The following is a 22404-nucleotide window of genomic DNA, read 5'->3' on the forward strand; positions in this document are numbered from 1 at the left end:
AATCATTACTTCTGACTGGTGAGATTAAATTCAGAATTTCGTCTTCTTTTTGCCAGTCTGTGTTTCTTAAATTGTCCACATTAGCTTGTATTGCTTTTACATTCAGAAAAATAAAATATTAAAAAAAAAATTAAATGGCAGTGATGCAGAAGTTTGTTCTCCCGCAGTTCTATTGCCCCAGAACTGGGGTAGCAGGGAGCACGTCTCTTATTCTAATGGTGAGGCGGACAATTTCTAAGAAGCATTAGTTGAAAGGCAGGTAGAGAAGTGTCACCACCACTTCAAACCTTTTACAACAATGCAGGTTCAGGGTTTCTGTACCTGTGTGGCTTCTAATCTGGTTAGGTAACTTCCTCTGTGTATCAGGTAAGAAATATCCAAAACAACACAATAGTGATGAGGTGAAGGATACAAAGGAGAAAGGGGAGGCGAAGGGAAAGACTAGCTAACATTTACTGATCATTTACTATATGACAGATTCTGTGATAATCATATTAATACCCTTGTGAAGTATTTATCCCCATTTTACAGATGATGAAACTGAGGCATAGACTGGTAAAATCACTTGCCCAGGGTAACACATCAGGCTGTGCACAGCTGGACATTGGCCTTAAGACTTTCTGACTCCAGAGCCTGTGTTCTTACCCTTTATGATCTGCTGGTTCCCAAGGCTTCAGCTTCCTTGAAACCCTTCTGGTCACTGGCTTTACTATTTGTTCTTTCTTTCGCTTTGGACCTGACTCCGAGTTGACTTTATGGTTACACTCTCAATCCCAGCCATTTTGATAACTCCTCTACTGGTTTGAGCCAACCTCTGGGACCCACCTACTTAGATATCGCTCCAGTGGGCAGCTGTCCCAGTGGCCTCACTGCAACTCAAGGGTATGGCCTCAGGTAGGTTGTATGTATATGTTTTCTAACAGGCTGGCCCAAGAAAATTATTCATTACTCTAGATCATAATCTTCAGGAAGCATGCTTTAGTTTTTAGACATGCTTCTTGTGGTGAATCAGTTATACCATCCCATCTTCATTATACGTATAATTCCATTATATAAATAACATCTTGGTTTATTGACATCATTTATTTAATAACCAAGTAACATAGCCTACAACTCCCTTGTCATAATTCATTTTCCCCAGTCCCAGTACACATTCACAGCTACCCTAGCATATGGGAGTTTACAACCAGACTTCGTTTTAAATGCATATTAATGTCACAGCTACCTATAACCTTTAGCCATGTCTCTGAACCTGAGTTTCTACGGTGTAAGCAACACCAGGTTAACAAATTATATCTTCAATGACACACTTCCGCATGGGTAGGTTTGCGCTCTTACCTGAAATCCTCTCTTACAGGCTCCCTCAATCTCGTGGAAGTCATGCTCCGAACAGAGAGGGCAAGCTTCGGCACTCTCCCACAGGAAATAGAATGTACATCCATCACAGGTGCCTGCTGGGCACTTGCTAAAACAACAACAGCGGCATTTATAACACATTCAACTCAATCCAATCAACAACTGAGTGCCTACTGCATACTGGGGGGCGCTGTGTGAGATATTGGAGATACATGTGTGGAAAAAAAATCTAAAGGAGAGAGATATAAACAGATATGACACACAATGTTCTGGGAAGTCTTCTTCGTAGAGGTGACATCTAAGATGAGTCTAGAATATTCAGCAGGAGTAACCAGAATAGAGGGGAAGAAAGCAAGGGTATTCCTGTTAGAGGGATGAAATAGTATTATGATTGGGAAAGAAATTACAAGTGGGTCATTACTGCTGGAGCTTCAAGAGCAAGGCAGTGAAGGTCGTAATACACACAGGATAGGTAGTGAAGGGCCATATATGTTAAGGCGGTTGTGATTTCTACTTCAGGTAATGTAGTTAGGCGAAGTGCTTTAAGCGACAGAATGATGTACAGGACTATGGTCTCTAGAGAGTGGGGGAAAGACATGATAAGAAAATTGTTGTCTTAGTCATCTAGTGCTGCTGTAACAGTAGATGGTTTTAACAAAGAGAAATTTATTCTCTCACAGTCTGGCAGGCTACAAGTCCAAATTCAGGGCATAAACTCCAGGGAAAGGCTTTCTCTCTCAGTTGGCTCTGGAGGAAGGTCCTTGTCATCAATCTTTCTCTGGTCTAGGAGCTTCTCCCTGCAGGAACTCCAGGTCCAAAGGATGCACTCTGCTCCTGGCACTCCTTTCTTGGTGGTATGAGGTCCCCCTGTCTCTCTGCTCATTTCTCTCTTTTATAAATCAAAAGAGATTGGCTTAAAACACTATCTAATCTTGTAGATTTCATCAATATAACTGTCGATAATCCCCCTCATTAACATCACGGTGATAGGATTTACAACACATAGAGAAATCACATCAGATGACAAAATGGTAGACAATCATACAATACTAGGAATCATGACCTAGCCAAGCTGACAGATATTTTTAGGGGACAGAATTCAATCCAAGACAACTGCCCGAAGTGGAAAAACAAACTAACCATCAGGCAAACACAGGGCTCAGTGATGCAAATGATTTTGCAGTCTTGGGTTTCTGTGGCCTGAGCATGACTCTAAAAGAGGTGGTTATCATCAGCATTCTGTGGACGATGGGGTTTAGGCACAGTTGCAATGAGCCAACCACCAGTCAGGGCCTGCATGGAGACTTGTTGACACTCTGCTTTCTGGTGGGTGGGCCCATTACATCAACTTGCTGCTCTCATTTTAAGGACAAACACAGCATGGCTCAAAATTAACCTGCTGTTACTGTGTACAGAATCTTTACTGACTGAAGCAGGAAGCTATTTGGAAAGATTCTTGTGGGAATGGCTGTTTGTTCATGAATTCATTAAAACTAAGGGAATATTTTTCCTTAATTTGTCTACCACATTCCAGCTCCCTTAAGTCAAATCATGTAAATATAGGACATTGCCCTGAAAACCTCCTTTGGGCCTTAGCTAATGCTGAGTACAAACATCCTGAACATTTAATAGTAAAAAGGTAGTTTTACTATAATAGGGAGAATCCAAAAACAACCCCTTTTTAATTTTTAACTTCATATGCCTTTCTGATGATACTCAGTCTAAAACGATATTTTCATTCTACCTGCAAAGTAAAATTCCACATTCTTAATTAACTAAATACATTCTAAGGCACCCTAGAATGTGAACACTAAAAAAATCTACATATCTAAAGACTAATGTTAAGTGATGTCACATGTCTGTCAGTTTGTCATACTATGGTAGCTGGTGTGTTGCTGTGATATGTTTACCTGTTTTATTGACTATGCAAAGGCATTTGACTGTGTGGATCATAACAAATTACGGACGACATTGCAAAGAATGGGAATTCCAGCATACTTAATTGTGCTCATGAGGAACCTGTACTTCGACCAAGAGGCAGCCATTCAAACAGAACAAGGGGATACTGTGTGGTTTAAAGTCAAGAAAGGTGTGTGTCAGGGTTGTATCCTTTCACCATACTTATTCAATCTGTATGCTGAACAAATAATCCAAGAAGCTGGACTGTATGAAAAAGAACAGAGCATCGGGATTTGAGAAAGACTCTTAAACAACCTTCAACATGCAGATGACACAAGCTTGCTTGCTGTAAGTGAAGAGGACTTGAAACACCTACTGATGAAGATCAAAGATCATAGCCTTCAGTATGGATTACACCTCAACATAGAAAAAACAAAAAATCCTCACAACTGGACCAATAAGCAACATCATGATAAACAGAGAAAAAAATTGAGGTTTTAAAGGAATTCATTTTACTTGTATACACAAGCAATGCCCATGGAAGCAGCAGTCAAGAAATCAAATGACCCATTGCATTGGGCAAATACGCGGCAAAAGACCTCCTTAAAGTGTTAAAAAGCAAACATGTCACTTTAAGGACTACATGCACTTGACACAAGCCATAGAGTTTTCAATCACCTCGTATGCATGTGAAAATTGGACAATGAACAAGAAAGAACAAAACTGATGCCTTTGAATTACGGTGTTGGTGAAGGAATACTGAATATACCATGGACTGCCAGAAGAACGAACAAACCTGTCTTGGAGGAAGTACAGCCAGAATGCTCCTTAGAAGCAAGGATGGTAAGACTTTATCTCACATACTTTGGACATGTTACCAGGAGGGATCAGTCCCTGGAGAAGAACATCATGCTTAGTAGAGGGTCAGCAAAAGAGAGGATGACCCTCAAGGAGATTGACTGACACAGTGGCTGCAACAATGGGCTCAAGCATAACAACAATTGCGACGTTGGCGCAGAACTGGGCAGTGTTTCATTCTGTTACACACAGGGTCACTATGTGTCAGAACCAACCCAATAGCACCTAACAACAACAAAGACATGTTTGTCTTTTCAAAGTGTCTATGTGATGTAGACAGAGTAGACACAGATGGGATGTAAATAAACATAACATTCTTTATACCATGCTTCAGAAACAAAGAACCAGTATTATTTCCCAGAGCTAAGCACAATGGTGAATTGGGAGAAACTCTTTGGAAAAATGACTTAGCTCTTTTCTGCCTTAATTTCTGTTTGTGAAAAGGGAGTGATGAATATATTCAGACTAAGAAACAAAAACAGGTTTTTAAAAAAGCTAAGTACAATAGATGAAGACCATGCCACATAAACAAACCACTCCGACTTTCTACTTTCCAGATCAGTAAAGCCAACTAAAAATTGCATATAGGTGTGTGTGTCTATATATACATATATATCCAAAACCCACTGCTATCAATTCAATTCCAACTCACAGTAACCCTACAGGACAGAGTAGAATTGCCCCAGAGGGTTTCAAAGGCTGTAAACCTTTACAGAAGCAGACTGTCCCATCTTTCTTTCTCCTGTGGACCAGCTGGTGGGTTCAAACCTCTGACCTTTTGGTTAGCAGTTGAGTGCTTAACCACCACGCCACCAGGGCACGCCCTGAAGAGCACACACTCTTGTGTGCTCACATGCGCGTGCTCTCTCTCTCTCTCTATGTATATATATACATATATATTCACAAGCTTATTTCAAGGACAAATATTGTATGACTCCACATACAGAAAATATCTAGAATAGGCAAGTGTATAGAGATCAAAGTTTACTAGTGGTTACCAGGGGCTGGCGTGAGGGAACAGAGGAGGAGGATTCACTGATCAGGGCACACTGAGCTTCTGTTAAGGGTGATAGAAAATTTCGGAAACTGATAATGATGATGCTTGAATAAACACAATAAACAAAATCAATGTCATTAAATTGTACATGTAAAGAATGCTGAAATGGCAAATGTTTTGTTACATATACATTTACCACAATAAATATATATACACACACACATATATACAGTAATAGTCAATTAGGAAGGTTCTTTGAGGACGCAATTCTTATTTGCATAACAATGATTTGTAACTTCAAAAGTAATCACATTTTTACAATTATTTAACAATAATTACCAATATGCTTTCCTGCTGAAATTTCTCCTTTCCAAATAATTTTCTATTTTATCTTTTCAACACAGAGAAGTTTTAAAGAAAATAAACTGCTTATAAAGGGAAAATAAAAGAATAAATATACTAAAGTTTTAGAAAAAAGAACTCAACAAATTTTAAAAAAGGATAAAATTAATCACATTTGCCAAAAGCCCTGGAGAGAATACTTTGGTTATAATTCTGACTGGACTTTGAAATGATCACGTGTTTTTCCTAAAATGACTTAAACTCACTTGGCCTCATTTTCGTAATATGTCAAAAGTAGAATATCTGCTATACTTCTTCCACACAGTAGTTATAAAGGATAAAATGAGAGAACAATTTGAGAAAGTTTAAAGCACTGCAAAAATATAAAAGTCTATTAACAATACACATACTTTGTAAAGAACTGGCAGAACTACAGAAACTGCAAGAAAAAAAAATCAAAGAAGACACTGATATAATTTATAATGCTGCCATTTAGGTGTCAAAACACCACAATGATTCAGAGCTTTTTTCTTGGTAGACTTCACTTTTTAAAAGATATTCTCAGGTTAAAAGTATTTTAGGTTGAAATCAATTCTTTTAACCCAATGAATCATGTAAGATGTGGAACATCCAAATTTGATCCTTTGTTATAAATACAAGCTTCACGGTTTGAATCAGGCCTTCCTTGTAAAACGAGAAAGGTATACGAAGCAGCAATAATTTCAACAGTGCATTTGTATACAATGAATATTGGGGGCGAAATGCAAGAGAAAAAAAAATTCTCCTACCAAGAGAAGAACAAAACAGCAAAAGCTAAAACAGATAAATGCTTTAGTTGCCAAATATTTTAACTACTTTTCCCTTTGATTAGTGCAGAGATGCCACTAATTGTGCTACTTTTATAACTTTTGGTTGATGTGTTCACCATGCAAACCAGTGAGCAAAAATGTACCTCAAGAGGTAGTATATGGCCATGGATAGCTGGCACATGTAGGGCCAGAGTTCTACAGGATTACCTAGACATGCTGTGAATTCCAGATAGAGAAATGACCACTGATTCAAAGGACAACCAGGTGAACCTCAATTTGGTTTTAACTGAGGAACATACTCTTCAGATTCCTTCCTTTGCTTCTGTGATTACCTTATGCATTGGGACAGCACTGGGAACGTGTAAAAAGGCAGATGAATTTCTTTTTAGGAAGTTAGACCTTGGGTTTATTATGAATTGAATTGTGTCCCCCCCCCATAAAAAGATACATTGACATTATAACCACTGGCACCTGTGAACACGACCTTGTATGGAAATAGGGTCTTTGATGATGTTATCAGTTAACATGAGGTCATACCAGAGTAGGGTGGGTTGTCTAATCTCATCTAAGTGCTGTTCTTATTAAAAAAAAAAGAACAAACAGAGGGAATGAAGGACTCCATATGACACTGAAGCTGAAAGCCAAGGAACGCCTGGAGCTGTACCAGAAGCTTAGGAGAGACAGGTGGAGCAGCTTCTCCCTCAAAGCCTCAGAAGGGAATCAACATGGCTGACACCCTGATCTCAGATTCTCAGCCTCCAGAACTGTGAGACAATAAATTTCTGTTGTTCAAAGCCAGCTACTCTATGGCATTTTGTTACAGTAGTCCTAGGAAACCAATACTAGGTTCTAAAATGGGAATACATTTCCTTGGGGAATAACTAGACTGAGCTATGAGTTATTATTATCTTCTTTTAAATGAACCTTCCTTACCTAAAGCAGGATCTACTTGTTTGATGCTATGAATTCATAGAAATGAATCTTGATTACTTATGACCTGTTATGACCTGATACTCAACCTATTATTGTTTACAACGTTTATGACTTATTACAAAATTGTTTTCTAAGACTTCATGCAAAACAAAGTCATCAACATTATCAGTACATTTCTGACCCTTCTGGAGTTAGTCTCAGAGAATTAGCAGGGAAAAACCACAGTGATGTGTGCCCAGAACATTTATTGTTTGGTGTCAGGACACTATTGTTGCTGAGCTTTTTTCATGTAGGGCTTTTGTTGGTTTCTTGGCATTCTCCAGTGTTACAGATTGAATTGTTTCCCCCCAAAATATGTGTTGGAATCTAGCCCCTATACCACTAGATATAACTCCATTTGGGATTAGGGTTTTCTTTGTTATGTTAATGAGGCCAAATCAGTGTAGGCTGTATCCTAAACCTAATCACTTCAGCAAGCACACACTAGGGAGGACACGTACAACCGAGGAATTGCCATAATTAAGACTCTGATTTGAACATTGGATCTCCAGAACTGTTTTTGCTCTTTAAAGCCATCTGTTTGTGGTATTTCTGTTACTGCAGCACTGGGAAACTAAGACACCTCACCTTGAGGTATTCAAACCAGCATCCTCTGGCATGAACAATGCTGTCTCTAGCAAGATGCTAAAGACTCCCCCCAGCTCTAGCATCACAGCACGTTCACTCTCTCTGATGAGTTTGCCTTGTCCTTGGAAGGAACTCTTGAGTGGGGCCCATAAAACACCAATGTATCTTGTTTTGATTTTGTTTGCCCTGAGGCTGGATGTTATAAATGGCTTAGGATTGATACTGAACATAAGCTTTTTTGACTCATAGCTTTTATACCTAGGAATTTAAAATTCCACCAATCCCCTTCAAAAATCTCCCCTCTACAGGTTCTATCCTGGATTATTTTAAAAAAGCGAGAACCTCATCAAGATGCAGATAAGCTAAATTAACTGACACTGCCTAGCTTTTTTAATCTTCTTTTGTGGCAGAAAAAAATAAGTATGTTAAAATTTTATTATCCTTATTTCAAAATTGATCCTAAAACTTTACAAATGTGTTGTGATATTTTTATATCATGTCTTAAGAATGCTCATTAGTATTTGAATTGTACAAATTTACCAATCCTCTATTAGAATTTTTTCATTTCTTCATCGTCATGGCTTTTAGTTGTTTTACTTTTGCTCAGAGTACTTTTACATGTCTCCTTACTTTTTAATGTTCTAAGATCTTAATTTGGTTTTAATCTTTTGAGTTCGATTGCCCCACCAGGGCTCCACTATCAGGACAGAACTGTGAAATATCCCCTTTTGTGAAATAAAATACTCCCAGGGATTATACTTGATAACGAAAATGAATTTGGACTTTGAAGGAGGTTTAGGCAAAACAATTTTAGACTGATTAATAAACTACTTAAGCAGTTAAATATAGTCATAAGTTAAGAGAGAGAGAGAGAATTTTTCTTTAACTCATAACATTAATAAAGAAGAGCCTGTTTGAGGAAAGATAACTCACTTAAAAGACAGCACCAATAACCCATTGCTCAGTTGTTTTATCCCCTGGGATAAACGTGATATTTGCCTCTTTGCTTAGCGTGCTTCTTGGAAAATCTTTATCCACAAGGAATTGGAAGGAAAAAAGTCAAGATGAAAGTCTGATGACATGGAAAGACCAACAAGCACAGGAAATCTGCATTCCATCTCAACTGTGCAGCTCTCTAGCTATACAGCCTGGGTGCTCAGTGTTCCCCACTCTGTAACATAAATGGCTTTGATTCAAGAATCTCTAATGTGCTATGACATCTTTATTATCATAGGAAAAATGATTCCCTCCGCCTGCTTCCTAATAAGGCCTTTTCTATACAACCTTTTCAACTAACAGAAATTCCTCCTGGCTTTCAAAGAGCCCTTTGGACACAATGCTTAGATCTAATTTTTTCTTAATGAAAGCAGAGCCTCTGGTCCCTCTAGGATCAGGATTACAGGTTCTTGAGGCCTTTTAAGAGGAGGCTGGAGGGGCATCTACTTCAGAATATTAGAGGTTTGTTATATCAGCAGTTTATTCTCTACTCAAGGTAGAAGCTGTACTAGATGATGTCGGAAGTCCACTCCAGCTCTCAGATTTCACCTATCACAGGTATCATGCTGCTGACTTTTATCTAAAATGCCTCATACCCTCCGGGCACTTTGTGAAACTAGAAATCAACTCTAGTTGCCCAACCAAACAGACAGCGCGGGGGTGCTAACCACAGATTAACAGGTAGCCTAGATGATCAGCCACTCCCTCTGCATTTCACCTGACATACACAGAGAACACACATTTCCCCTTTTTTCCACCTCACTCACTTACTGTTGTGGCATTCTCATTTTCCCGGGTTTGGGGTCCTGTTACATATTCCCAGGTCACCAAGATACAGAGCCCCAATTGACGATACTGCTGCGGAAATCACTTTGGCCTCGTTGGCTAAGATTCTAGGCCAAGAGAGGAGACATACTAGACAGTAACATCCCTTCCTAACTGCCAAAGTCTCCTTTCAGATGTTTCTCAGTATATGAGGCTTCTCGCTGTAACTCCCTCCCTCCCCTCAAGATCTAAAGCTAAAAAAAGAGAAATGCACAGTAAGTTCACTTCAAAAGCAGCCTTTTGACTTTATTAACATTTCTTAATTCAGCCCTACAGATAAAAAATTGTAATCATTCCAGGAAAAAACTGCTGTTTGCCATATTCTGATCCCCGAGCTCCCCCTTGTGCCCTGATGGGAAATTGATTCAAGAAGGATCTGAAGGGCAGCACATTTAGGTTGTGTGGTCCAAGTAGTTCCCTAGAAGAGTGGTCTTCAAACTTCATGTGTATCGTACTTATGCCAATTACCAGTTGCCATCAGTTCCAACTCATGACAACCCTGTGTGCGTCAGAGTAGAACTGTGCTCAACAGGGTTTTCAATGGCTGGTTTTTCGGAAGCAGATCGTCAGGCCTTTCTTCCAAGGCACCTGTGGGTGGACTCAAACTGCCAACCTTTCAATCAGCAGTCGAGCACATTAACCGTTTGTGCCACCCAATGACTCCATCATCATAAGTAAATTTTAATCAAAAGATGGTTGAAGGACCCCACCCTCTAAATCACAACATTTTAAAACAGCTTTCCAGACAAGTAAAATGCAGAACAAATTCTGACAATCTATTTCAGAAAAAAAAAGAAAGCCAAATCTCCAAAATATGCATTAAGACTAATGTTTCTCAAATTTTAATGTGTCATAATTATTTTGTATTTTTTTAATTAATATTCCTGAGCTCAATATGCAGAGGTTCTGAAGGGAAGGCCCAGAAATCAGTTTTTTAAATAGAAACCTCAAGGTATTTTGCTGCAGGGAATCTTGACAAGCCTGTCAAAGACTGCCATGTTCCCTAAGTTGCAGACTGCTGAGGTCCAAAAAGAAACTTATCTTTTCCCTACTTGCGAGAGAAAAAAAAAAATCAGTTTCTAGATGCCATATTTAGGACCATGAGACCATTTTCTTTTTTTTTTTCACTTTAAAGCATCAGAACCCACCTTGGAAGAGTTAGATAGAGTGATATATTTTCTAAAGGGCACACCTAGTCTCTAGTAACTGCTTCAGTCCGAGAATGTGAGACCTGGAGGACACTTCACAAGTCATCCAGGTAGACTCCCAGAGGCTAGCCACAGAGAGGTCAGCTAAGTTCAAAAAGAACCTACAGGAAATAGAAGTGCCTGAAACTCAAAGCTATATTGTGGGATACTAGACAATGATGAAATACATGTGCTTTTATTGCTAGAATCTCTGAACACAACCTTGCTTAAAATGTGGTTTGCTGCCTTGGATGCAAACCAGAGGGATCTAGTCTGATGTCTCTCTAGCCACGACGCTGGCAGAGGGATCCTTCACTATGTGATGCCCTTGAGCATCAGGCTTCCCTGTTTCTTTCACTGATGTCTATTACCTTTTATTTTATACTCCTCTCATCACAGTCTTCTCTCACCTTGAATAGGTGAAAAGAAAAATTAATCCATAGGTTTACGGGAATCAAGAAACACAGTTGGTAAGAGATGAATGTCAGTGTGCCTTTATATTCAAAAATACCTCAAAATACTGTGTTACCACTGTAATTAATTTCAGGATACACAGTTAGTTGAAGCAATGCCTATACCACTGATTTCTTTTCCTTGTGTAACATAAGCAGGATCCCTTAAAATCTCTCAAGGAGTATCCTGAAACTCTCAACCACACAATTAAAGTCAATCCATTTTCTTTTTAAAAAGGTATACTTTTTGTACTTTGATGAAGAAAAATCTGCAAATCAAACTACGATCTAACAATATTTTAACTCTAAAAAGATTAGAAATAACTAATATACTACTCAACAATAAAGAGCTGTGAAAAATAAAAATCAGGAGGCATTTAAGTATCTCTTAACGTCATGAAGGCAGCCTTGACTTAAGCTGACAGTTCTGAGCCCATGAACTTGCTTACTCTCCCCTAGGGTTCCCATCTACCATGGACCACATTAATCAGATCTAGGCTGTGGGGACTTGCTGCCTCAATGACAATTGGTTAGATGAACTATACTTACTGATTTCATCACCATTAATCAGAAAACTAAGGAGTTTGTAAAACGATCATATGAATTATCTACCTTGGCTCCCTACCCTTTACAGAGAAACTATGACTCAGACATTAGATTACTTAGTCCAGATAACCCAACTAGTTAATTGTAGATCCAGTACTGTAACTCGAGAAAGTTCATAATCTAGCTCTCAAAGAAATGGAGGTTAAACAGTAAGAGTAAATACAAGGATACAAACTATTATAATTAACTGGATATTGCTTAAATAATTTTCAAGAGAATGAGACTCTTGAGACAAACAGGAGGAGAAAATGTCATTAAGGAGGCTGGGAAGTATTAAGATTAAGCAAGGACCTATTCTTGTTAATAGGAACATAGCACATCCCTACAACAAAAACCTACAAATTCTTCTGCTCTTTTTCTGCTTTACATTTGTAAAGGATATACTTTAAAATAGTAAATTCTTCAGAGATTCACTTCATCACAATAAATATAAATATGGGATTATCATATAGAAATAAGAATACCTGGGGACTGAAATCACTCCTGCTCCAGGTTTATTAGGGTTACATCTCATTTTCACAGCAGTCGACCGGCCATTAGCACAAGATGTGGTCGTTGTTGAAGACCTATTGTAAGACAAATGATATTTCACCAAACAGATGACACAGATCACAAAGACAAAAATGTTGTGTATGCAACTGCTTCCATGCTCTATGAGCCAATGAAAAAGTCATTAAAGCTCACTAATTTATAACTGTAAAAAAATAATTGAAGTCATTTGATTTCACTGCCTATGAAAAGTTGGCTATTTTCCCAGTAAAGTGATAAGCAGTCATCAAGGTGTTTAGCTATTATAATCAAAATATTTTTTAAAGGTAACAGAGGTAGTATCTACTTAGGCTGGTACTTCGATGTGCCAATTGCAAACAATTATTGTTTAAACAACAGAGTGTTTGTGTTGCCTAACTTAAAAGATTTTATATATATTTGAAAGAAATTATATAAGGATTTCAAAATATTCCATTATTTTCTACTTTTTACTGTCTTTCATTTAATAACCAATTACTGATTTTCTATTAAGTACAAGCTACCATGCTAGGCACCCTGTGTGACATAATATACCTTCCCTGCCACTAGGAACTTACAATCCATAATAGGAAATAAAATCCATATACACTTGAGTCCCTTTTGATTAAAAAAAAAAAGATAATCAAGGGATGTAGTATCATCACTTACTTATAAAAGAAGTGCACATCTGGTATTTGGCTTCGTGTAACTGGGAACATATCTTCTTTTATATTAATATCATGCAATGTTGTTTCAACTGTCACTCCTAGAAGACAATTTAAAAAGAAGCTATTAAACAATATGGAAAAATTAGGTTTATTTAGTCTCTTTATGTAGTCTCTGTAAACTATATTTACTTTGATGACTGTCATTTTACCAGAAATATTGTATAAAATTAATGCATTGATAGTTAAGAATAAGAAACTTTTTCAAGTCCCCAGAATGAAAGAGAATAGAGTGTATTTCCTGGCTTTGTCATTTTGCTTTAGTCACTTCACTCTCCTGAGTCTTATTTTCTGAACCTGTAAAATGTTTGCAGTAATTCGGATGATGCCCAAAGTCCCCTCTGGATCTAACACTTCAAAAATCTACTATTAAAATTCTCCACTTCTGATGATTTTTGTCCAATGAGCTAGACTACTAATACAGCTGTTTACTCACACTTTTATAGACATATTTGACAAAACAAAAATTTAGGGCCCTAATAATTTCCAAAATCTAACTCCAAAATTTGCTTAATTTAAGAAACATAAAAGTAGGCATTTTTTTCCCGTCTGTTAAAGGCAAAACAGTGACACAGCCAAAACGCAAGCAGTAACTGCAACATTGCTTCTGACACCAGTTTTGATGTTGGGCACAAAGCCTGTAACTGGCCATGGTGCTGAAAGTTAAAGCTAAAGTCTTCTGGAGTCTAGGCCCAAATCTGGCAGCACATCAGAAATCACCGCAGCAGCTTGTTAAAACCAGGCTCATAACCCTTACTCCATAGAACCTAATGAAGTTGATCCCCAAGGATCCTATCTAGAGACTTGGATTCTTCTTAGACCTTCCCTGCACCTTCCAGGACCACAGAAAGAGAAAAGGCAAATGGGGAATAAAACACTGCACCCTCAACTTGGCTACTTCTCACCAGCTTACTTCTGGTATGAGAAAAAATGATGAAAACTGGTGTCAGAAATTACGATTTAAGTTTAGATTGTGTTTGTTTACTGTTTTGTTTGTTTGTTTAGTTTGGGTTTTTAAAACTATTTTGCTTCTTAAATTCCTAGAGAATCTGATCAAAGATATAGATCCCCTCTTTAAAAAATATCATATCACATGAATTAATATGTAAATTCAGAAGCTTCTTATACTCACTGAGATTCATTAATAGACCCCAGTTGCAGGGGCCTTTCTAGTCACATTACAAAGCCATGGTTTAGAATCACCTGTGGGTCTTAATCATCTGTGATAATAACCAATGTGATGACAATTTAACAGCAACAGATTTCTGAATAAATGAATATGCATATATGCATGCATATATTAACCAAGAGAAGCTTACCTAAAAATGTATCTGCCAGAATGATGGATTGTGATGATAAGGCTGCTCGGAAACCCTTACTTTCAGAAGGAATAATCGTTGACTGGCATACAAATGCCCCTACTAAATTTGTGTCATCATCTGACTTTCCTACCATTTCCTTTACTGTAAAGTCTGTTATGTTGTTGGTACAGACAGCCATCTTCTTCCCCTAGGAAAACAAAGTCATAAAGGAGAGGTTTTATTGGAGGTCACTCTCTAAATCTCCACTAGCTAGTAATTCTAGTAGAACAGTGGCTCTCTCCTCATTCCAGAGATTCTGATTTCATTGGTCTGATGTGGCATCCAGGTACCAGTAATTATAAAAGGCTTTCTCAGACAATTTCAATGTTCACCAGAGTTGAGAGCCACTGCATTAAAATTCATAGGGTAATTCAAGGCTACACTAGTCCTCCCTCCACGAGCATCAGTTGTGCTGAATGAAAGCCATCTAACTTAGGGAAATAATTTTTTTATGAAACCATCAACTCAAGGACAACAATGCATACAAAGAGACCAGCAAACTGCTGATGAAGGTTTTAATGCCAAGGAAAAAAAATTGCTCTTCCCTCACCTTTACAGATCTACATGTAGCAGAATGGTAATTTGAAGTCTGAAGAAGAAAACATAAAATTCATATTGTAGTAAAATCCTAGGATAACATCTGAGTTCTACACAGTTGGTCACTGAAAGTTTCTTTATTCACCTACTCTTAAATTCAATGATCATGTGTATCTGCTCAACTACACAATATGTCGACAGGAACACAGGGGTTACTTTTTAAATCATTTGCAAGGTGGTTGGAAGGTATAATTTATAAAAAATTGGAAGACTGTTTAAATAAGTTGTTAACTGTCATCAAGTTGATTCAGACTCATGGTCACCCCATGTCTGCCAGAGTAGAACTGTGTTCTATAGAGTTTTCAAGGCCGTGACCTTTTAAAATCAGATTGCGAGGTTTTTCTTCTGAGGCACCACTGGTGGGCTTGAATCATCAACTTTTTGGTTAGTGCCACCCAGGGACTCCCAGTTTACATATAGTATGTTTAAATATATTGCAGTCCTACCACAAACTAAGCCTATCTTAATGATGCTATAAAGAAATGTAAAAAGAAAATAGGAACACTATTTTATTGGTCTTAGATACAGAAATTGCACAGATTGGAGAAATCGAGATTTCTTTTTCTTAATGTGTCTAGCAATCCTAACCTATAAAATTCTGCCCTTTCCACTAGGCTTTCAATACAAGCATAATATACTTTCACTAAGCTGAAAATAAAATGTTGAAGCCAAGAACACAGAAATTATGAGAAAGAGCAGAGGGAAAGTATTAAGAGAGAGAAAAAGAGCAGAGACTAAAATGAAGAGAAAGGAAGGAAAGAGAAGGAAGAGAGAAGGGGAGAGTAAAGAAGACAGAAGAAGAGACATTGGTAATATAGGAACAAGAGTCAGAAGTGTAATTTATAATAGAATTAATCATATTCACTGCTTCACACACTATTGGGCACAGAACAGATATTCAATATTTATTACCTTGTTGATTAAACTAAGTAACTGATCAACCAAGTGAATGTGTTAATCATGTAATATTGGGGCAGGACAAATGTCAGACTATGTAAAATTTATAGATCTTTTTGCTTGAAAACTTCTGTCATCATTAGATCTGTTTACATTTCCTTTGCACAAAGTTTGGCACAGCATCTCATAAGACAATTGGAAGTATAGGAGTCAATATGGAAAGTGATATGGAGGAAATGCCTTATTTTATTCTCATCCTTACTAAGGGTATATATGCACTCCTCGACCTCATTCTCATATGCTTATTAAAATTTTGTGCATAAGGTCCTCTGACTCTCCTCATTACCAGTATCAATTAAGGTTCCAACTTTTCTCAAATAAAATAAAATTCTATGGCTTAGTGTTTTATTAACAGAGGCTTACCTAATGAAATGACATTTGTCACCTGTGTACCTCCTTTTTATTTTTGGACAAACTTCTTCTTGGAAGTCTTTTTTTTTTTTTAACAAAATTTACAATATACACCACAATAAAACTTTCTGAAACCATAGCTGTCTGCCTAAAAAGTAGCTGGGATTGACAAGCTTAACCCACTTTTACAAAAACGAAAGATCCTTAAAGCACTTACACTGTGGCAGTAAGATTTGGAGTTCAACTATCTGATAAGTGCTTGGATGGACTGAGAATAAGACAACGTTGCTCCTGGTGGAGAAAAATGCCAACATAGTAGAAGGCAACAGAAAATTTAAGCAATCAAAGCTCAGTATCTGACGCTTAACTGTTACTTTCCAAAGAGACTTTATTGGTCAGTCAAGACAAGAAGATATCGATCAAAGTTGAAAAATAGCTTCATCTCACCTTGATAGCCAGAACTCACCTCATGCCCACATAAACTGATATTGAAGAAATGATAGTATTTTGTTCCTTTAGAGGTGAAGCTGGGGCCATTCATTAATGAGCCAACACTGCTGAGGTTGCTAAAGTCATAGTGCAAACTCTGGTTTTCTTTCTCATGGTAGAAAAAGCAGTCACTGTAGCAAACTGAATGGTCCTTTGATCAAAGATGAAGAAATGCAAAAAAACAATACGGCAGGAAAGTATTAGCTGCTACTGCAAATGGGTTTCAAAACTAAGTTCTAGGTTTAAAAGCCATTTCGGTACTTTCGTTTTGGTTATATCTTCACATCAATATAGAGAAGTCCTAAATTCTAACTAGATCTTTCTTGACAAAGTTCAAAAGATTCACAGTATTTTCGAAGTCACAGTTACATTATTCTAAGATTGGTTTCTTGTTAAAACCAAAAGTAAGAGATAGTCAAAATCTGGTAAAAAGATCAGACTTAATGGTCTGACTGAGACTGGAGAGACCCCAGACGACACGGCCCCTGGACTCTCTCTTAGCCCAGAACTAAAACCATTCCCAAAGCCAACTCTTCAGACAAAGATTAGACTGGACTATAAGATATAAATTGATGCTCATGAAGAATGTGCTTCTTAGTTCAAGTAGATACATAAGACTAAATGGGCAGCTCCTGCTTGGAGGTAAGATAAGAACACAGAAAAGGGACAGGAGCTGGTTGAATGGACGTGGGAAATCCAGGGTGAAAAGGGGGAGTGTGCTGACATATTACAGGGAGAGCAACTAGGTCGCATAACAATGTGTGCATAAATTTTTGTATGAGAAACTAACTTGAGCTGTAAACTTTCACTTAAAGCACAATAAGAGAAAAAAAATTGTCGAACTTCCCTGTTATGCTAGTTTAAATAGATAATAAAACCACTGTTTCTCTTTCACCCTTAATACAGAATCAATCTTTGCCCTTAAAAATTTTAAGATGTACTTGCTACTCTCCAGATGATCCTACACCAGCCTATACAGATAGTTACTTGCTCTACCTTAACAGAATACACAAGAAATCAGTTTTCCCATTTTTGGTATGCATTCTTACTTGCGGGCTTTTCTTAATATTCTATGTCCCCAGTAACTAGCATTTGGCTGGTACACATTAAATATGCAATGATGTGAGAGGAGAGAAGGCAGAGAAGGGAATAAAAGAGCCACTTTTTAACATAAATAACAGCTTCATATCTTCTGAAGAAATATTAAGGGGTTCTTCAGTTTCTCTATTAAAATGTGCTTTCATGGGGATAACTGATATGCAGGCTCACTTACCTGAGTGCTTTTACTCCCAGGCCCACATGGAATACAAGCCTCCTTGCCATAGACCTGATGTATGGACAGGTAGGTGTCAGGTGGACACTCCTTGCACTGGTTGGTTTCTTTCTCAATGTAGTGGCCTGGGGGGCAGGGGACACACGATGAGCCTGACTGTTCAGAACCGAGGGCACAGGCACGGCATGAGGACGCCACCCCATCAACTGCATTAGTGGTTGTAATAGAATAAATCTTCACCATGTCATTGATGAACCGTCTATTCTAAAAAGAGAGCAGAAAGTAATGACTTCTGCTTGAGGTTTAGTTGCATAACTAGATTTTTTTTTTATGCTGACATCACCAATATAACTAAGCAGAGTGTTCCAACGTAACAGTTTGTAACTGACAATCAATACCATTCCTATTCAGTTCTTGTAAAAAAAAAAAAAAAACCTTAAATCTTGACACTAGAAGCTAATTTCCACAGTAATGGAGTTCCAGTTTTGCCACAATTACCTTGAGATATGTCATAATTGATATAAACTCAGGCATATCAACAGACTTTGTGTAGAAGAACAGTGTTACGGACTGAGTTGTGTCACTCAAAAATATGTGTTCAAAATACTAACCTCTATGCCTGTGGTGGAATCCCTGGTGGCGTACTGGTTAAGTGCTACGGCTGCTAACCAAAGGGCTGGCAGTTCGAATCTGCCAGGCTCTCCCTGGAAACGCTATGGGGCAGTTCTACTCTGTCCTATAGGGTCGCTATGAGTCGGAATCGACTTGACAGCACTGGGTTGGGTATGCCTGTGGTTATAACCCCGTGTGGGAGTGGGTTGTCTTTGTCACAGTAATACGGCAGGATTAGTGTAGGGTATACCTTGAGTCAATCTCTTTTGAAATACAAAAGTGATTAAACAAGAGAGCAGAGGAGAGACTGGGAAGAGACATGCCAAGCCACATGAATAATGCCCAGGAACAGAAGCAAAGAAGTCACAAGGACCTTCCTCCACAGCCAACAGAGAAAGAGAGCCTTCCCCTAAAGCCGGCACCCTGAATTCGGACTTTTAACCTCCTAAGCTGTGAGAAAATAAATTTCTGTTTGTTAAACCCACCTACTAGTGGTATTTCTGTCACAGCAGCACTAGATAACTAAGACAAACAGGTGTGGTTTAATAGAGAAGGAACTTTAGCTCTCATCGTTGTTTATTCAGATATAAGCCTAAATCTAATGATACAATAAGAAGCTGACAGAGCCTTTGTGCAAAGAGCCTTGGCCTAGAGATTAGAAAGTCTTGGACGACTCGGACTCTGATCCTCCCACAAACACTAACTGCATAATACTGATACACTCAAACTACTTCTTTGGGCCTTCCTTTCTCTCTCCAGTACTTTTCATATCAAACATACAATGATTTCTACTGAAAGGATACAGAATATAGAGAGAAAGAATTTGGGTCTTATACTTTTCCTTCCTGTGACTTGGTCAATTAAATGATTGATTTTCATCAAGCAATGGGTATCATTCTATTCTAATTCATACACAGTAGAGTTACCCCAGACTATGTAATGCTTTTTGTTGTCCGGGGAAAAAACAGAAGGAAGGGAGGGAAAAAATAGAGTTTCATAGCATATTCATGAACCACGTGAAGGTAATCTGGATGCTCCGAAAGAACAATTGGAGTCAAATAAAATCGGGGAAAGGGCTCCCCAGTGAGATCCTAAAGAGAAAAGAAATGTTCTACATTGCCACCACAGCGCTAAGGCAGTGTCTGAACAAGTGGTTTTATTTTTTTGGAATCTTGAAAAGGCCAGTTCTATGGAGATCCACAAGTAGCTGTACCAAGAAAATAACAGCCCTGCTACCTTTAAAATGCACAGTGGAATTCGCTTAGGGGAGGCCTGAGGTCTATTCTAGCAGGGAAAGTAAAGGAGAGTGAGCGTCTGTCTGTGTGTTAACCCAATTGTGTGCACACAGGTTCTCCCGGCTGCAAAAGGAGACATTACAGAAATGAAATAACACCAGTTGATGGGTTCCAGACAACTGTAAGCTCATTCAGATGAAGAAAGGTGCTAGCTTTTTCAAAGCCTCAGAAAGCTCTAAAAATAAAACAAACTTTAAATAACAATATTTCTTTTATGCTACATTTGGTTAGAGCTCAGAACAACTCAAACACACAGTGTTATTCCATTCCATACATTCCTTCCCTCAAAAAAACAAAACGTTTACCATTCCTATATCAATTCACTCTATAACCAAGTGATTGATTTCACATAAATAAAAAGCTAAGTTTTTTCCTCAGATAGGCTTGACTGATCACTTTCCATGCATATCCACCGGGGGGCATCACTTCTGTGTTTAAAAAAAAAGTGCCACTTACATCTTGACCCTGATTAGTTCTCTGGAATGCCCACGTGAATGTAAATGTTGCATTCTTGAAGATGATGTGGGTGTAAGCTTGTTTTTCTTTGGTTCCACCCCATGATTCCACCACGTTGGTACTTTTTCTATTAATATCCTATAACACAGTGAAAAAATATATGTACAAATAAAGCACAAACTAAGTATAAATATAAATGTACATACATTAAAAAATGTGTTTTTTTATTTACATAGTAAATCCTGCAGAGCTCATGACAATTTCTCTGGAGAGCATGTTAACTCTAGAACTCCCAACACTTCCCTTTAAGTCTGCACAAGCACCTTACTCATTTAGAACTGAAAATATATCAATCACATTGTCAATGTAACTTGACAGAAATTTGAAGTGTACTCAAGGTTTTTATTGTGCCTCTAGCACAAAAGGGGAAATGTAGAAGGAGAAATATAATTCCTCAAGCTTTTCACAGTAAACTAGGATCCTAAGAGAATGGAAAGGCTTTCCAATTTTATTTTTTTCCTTTAAAGGTTCTGATGGGCGGCTTTTGCATTGGAATCATAAGTTCCCCCGAATTAATTTTACCTGCAACTTCCAGGCTTACCCACATGCAGGTTAACCAGGACGCTACTTTATGTACAGTTATCATACTTGTGAAATATTCTCTTGCATATACTTGAATTTCAAAAGGTTTAATGTGTGTAATATTTTATTTCTAATTTCCTGAAGCTAAATTCAAGATTTAGAATAATCATTCAAATTTGTGAAAATCCAAACCATGTTTTCATTAACATGGCTAAAAAGCAAATACAAGAAGTCAACCAAATAATGTAATGAGCACTGAATTTATTTAAGTACAAACCAATATTAGTCCTGAATTTTACAATCAGTGTTCCTTGCAGAAAACTTGATAAATTACTTAGAATCTTGGGTAGGTTTTCAGTTAGTTATTTTCGATGCTGGCAAACACCCAAATATTCGTGGAATATATGTATTCTTGGAATTACAAAATATACTTTTGTCATGTTACAGAAATCTCCACATTACCAAACAACCAAATCAACACACCCGTTTCTAAGAAGGAGTTTGTAGGGTAGTGATATTGTTTCATTGAACCATCTTTCGGGGTCATAATAAATGGGCAAATACTACTACCTTAGATCCCTCTGTGGTGCAAAGGGCTAAGCGCTTGAGCTGTTAGCTAAAAGGCTGGCAGCTGGGACCCTAGCAGGGGTGCCTTGAAAAACAGGTCTGGTTATGTGCTTTTGAAAGGTCACATAAAAACCCTACGGAACAGTTCCGCTTTGCACACACGTGGTCACCATGAGTCAGAATCTACTCAAAGGCAGCTAACAACAAGGCCACGTTACATTTGTAAAGCACTAAATGATTTTCCAAGTATTTTCATACGATATTTAATTTGATATCTCAAAAAAAATCCTGAGAGGAAACCAAATCACACAAAAGAGGAAAGAAAAATCAGCAGATTCTGCTACCCAGGGAGCTTTAAAACTCTGGGATTGATTTACAAAATAAGTAACATCTGACCTCTACCTTCAGAAGTGTCTAGTCAAGTGAAAGACAATATAAATTCTCATAATTAAGGTAGATTTTCTTAAAAGGTTTTAGGAGCACACTGGAGAGAATGTTTACTTAGAGGAGTAAGAGAAAGCCCCCCAAGAGAGGTAGAATTTAAGCTAGCTTTTAAGTATGACTGGGACTTCATCAGAGGAGCCCTGGTGGCACAGTGGTTGAAGTGCTCAGCTGCTAACCGAAAGGTCAGTGATTTGAACCCATCAGCCACTGCACAAGAGAAAGATGTAGTGGTCTGCTTCTGTGAAGATTTACAGCCTTGGAAACCCTCTGGGGCAGTTCTCCTCTGTCTTACAGAGTCACT

At 38.0% G+C, this 22404-nt stretch overlaps 1 protein-coding gene across 3 annotated transcripts in view; it reads right to left on the reverse strand.

Moving 5' to 3' along the window:
• ELAPOR2 (endosome-lysosome associated apoptosis and autophagy regulator family member 2) overlaps positions 1 to 22404 on the reverse strand; it is a 185676-nt gene that overhangs the window by 18661 nt on the left and 144611 nt on the right. For all 3 annotated transcript variants that reach the window (XM_064289935.1, XM_064289937.1, XM_064289936.1), the window contains 7 exons: positions 20511 to 20648; positions 18148 to 18411; positions 16852 to 17025; positions 14439 to 14628; positions 13064 to 13160; positions 12352 to 12453; positions 1339 to 1465 (listed from right to left, as the gene is read on the reverse strand). In XM_064289935.1, the coding sequence (XP_064146005.1) occupies positions 1339 to 1465; positions 12352 to 12453; positions 13064 to 13160; positions 14439 to 14628; positions 16852 to 17025; positions 18148 to 18411; positions 20511 to 20648 (1092 nt within the window). The remainder of the gene's footprint in view (positions 1 to 1338; positions 1466 to 12351; positions 12454 to 13063; positions 13161 to 14438; positions 14629 to 16851; positions 17026 to 18147; positions 18412 to 20510; positions 20649 to 22404) is intronic.

Source organism: Loxodonta africana, chromosome 8 (assembly GCF_030014295.1).
Source record: "Loxodonta africana isolate mLoxAfr1 chromosome 8, mLoxAfr1.hap2, whole genome shotgun sequence".
Taxonomy (NCBI): domain Eukaryota; kingdom Metazoa; phylum Chordata; class Mammalia; order Proboscidea; family Elephantidae; genus Loxodonta; species Loxodonta africana.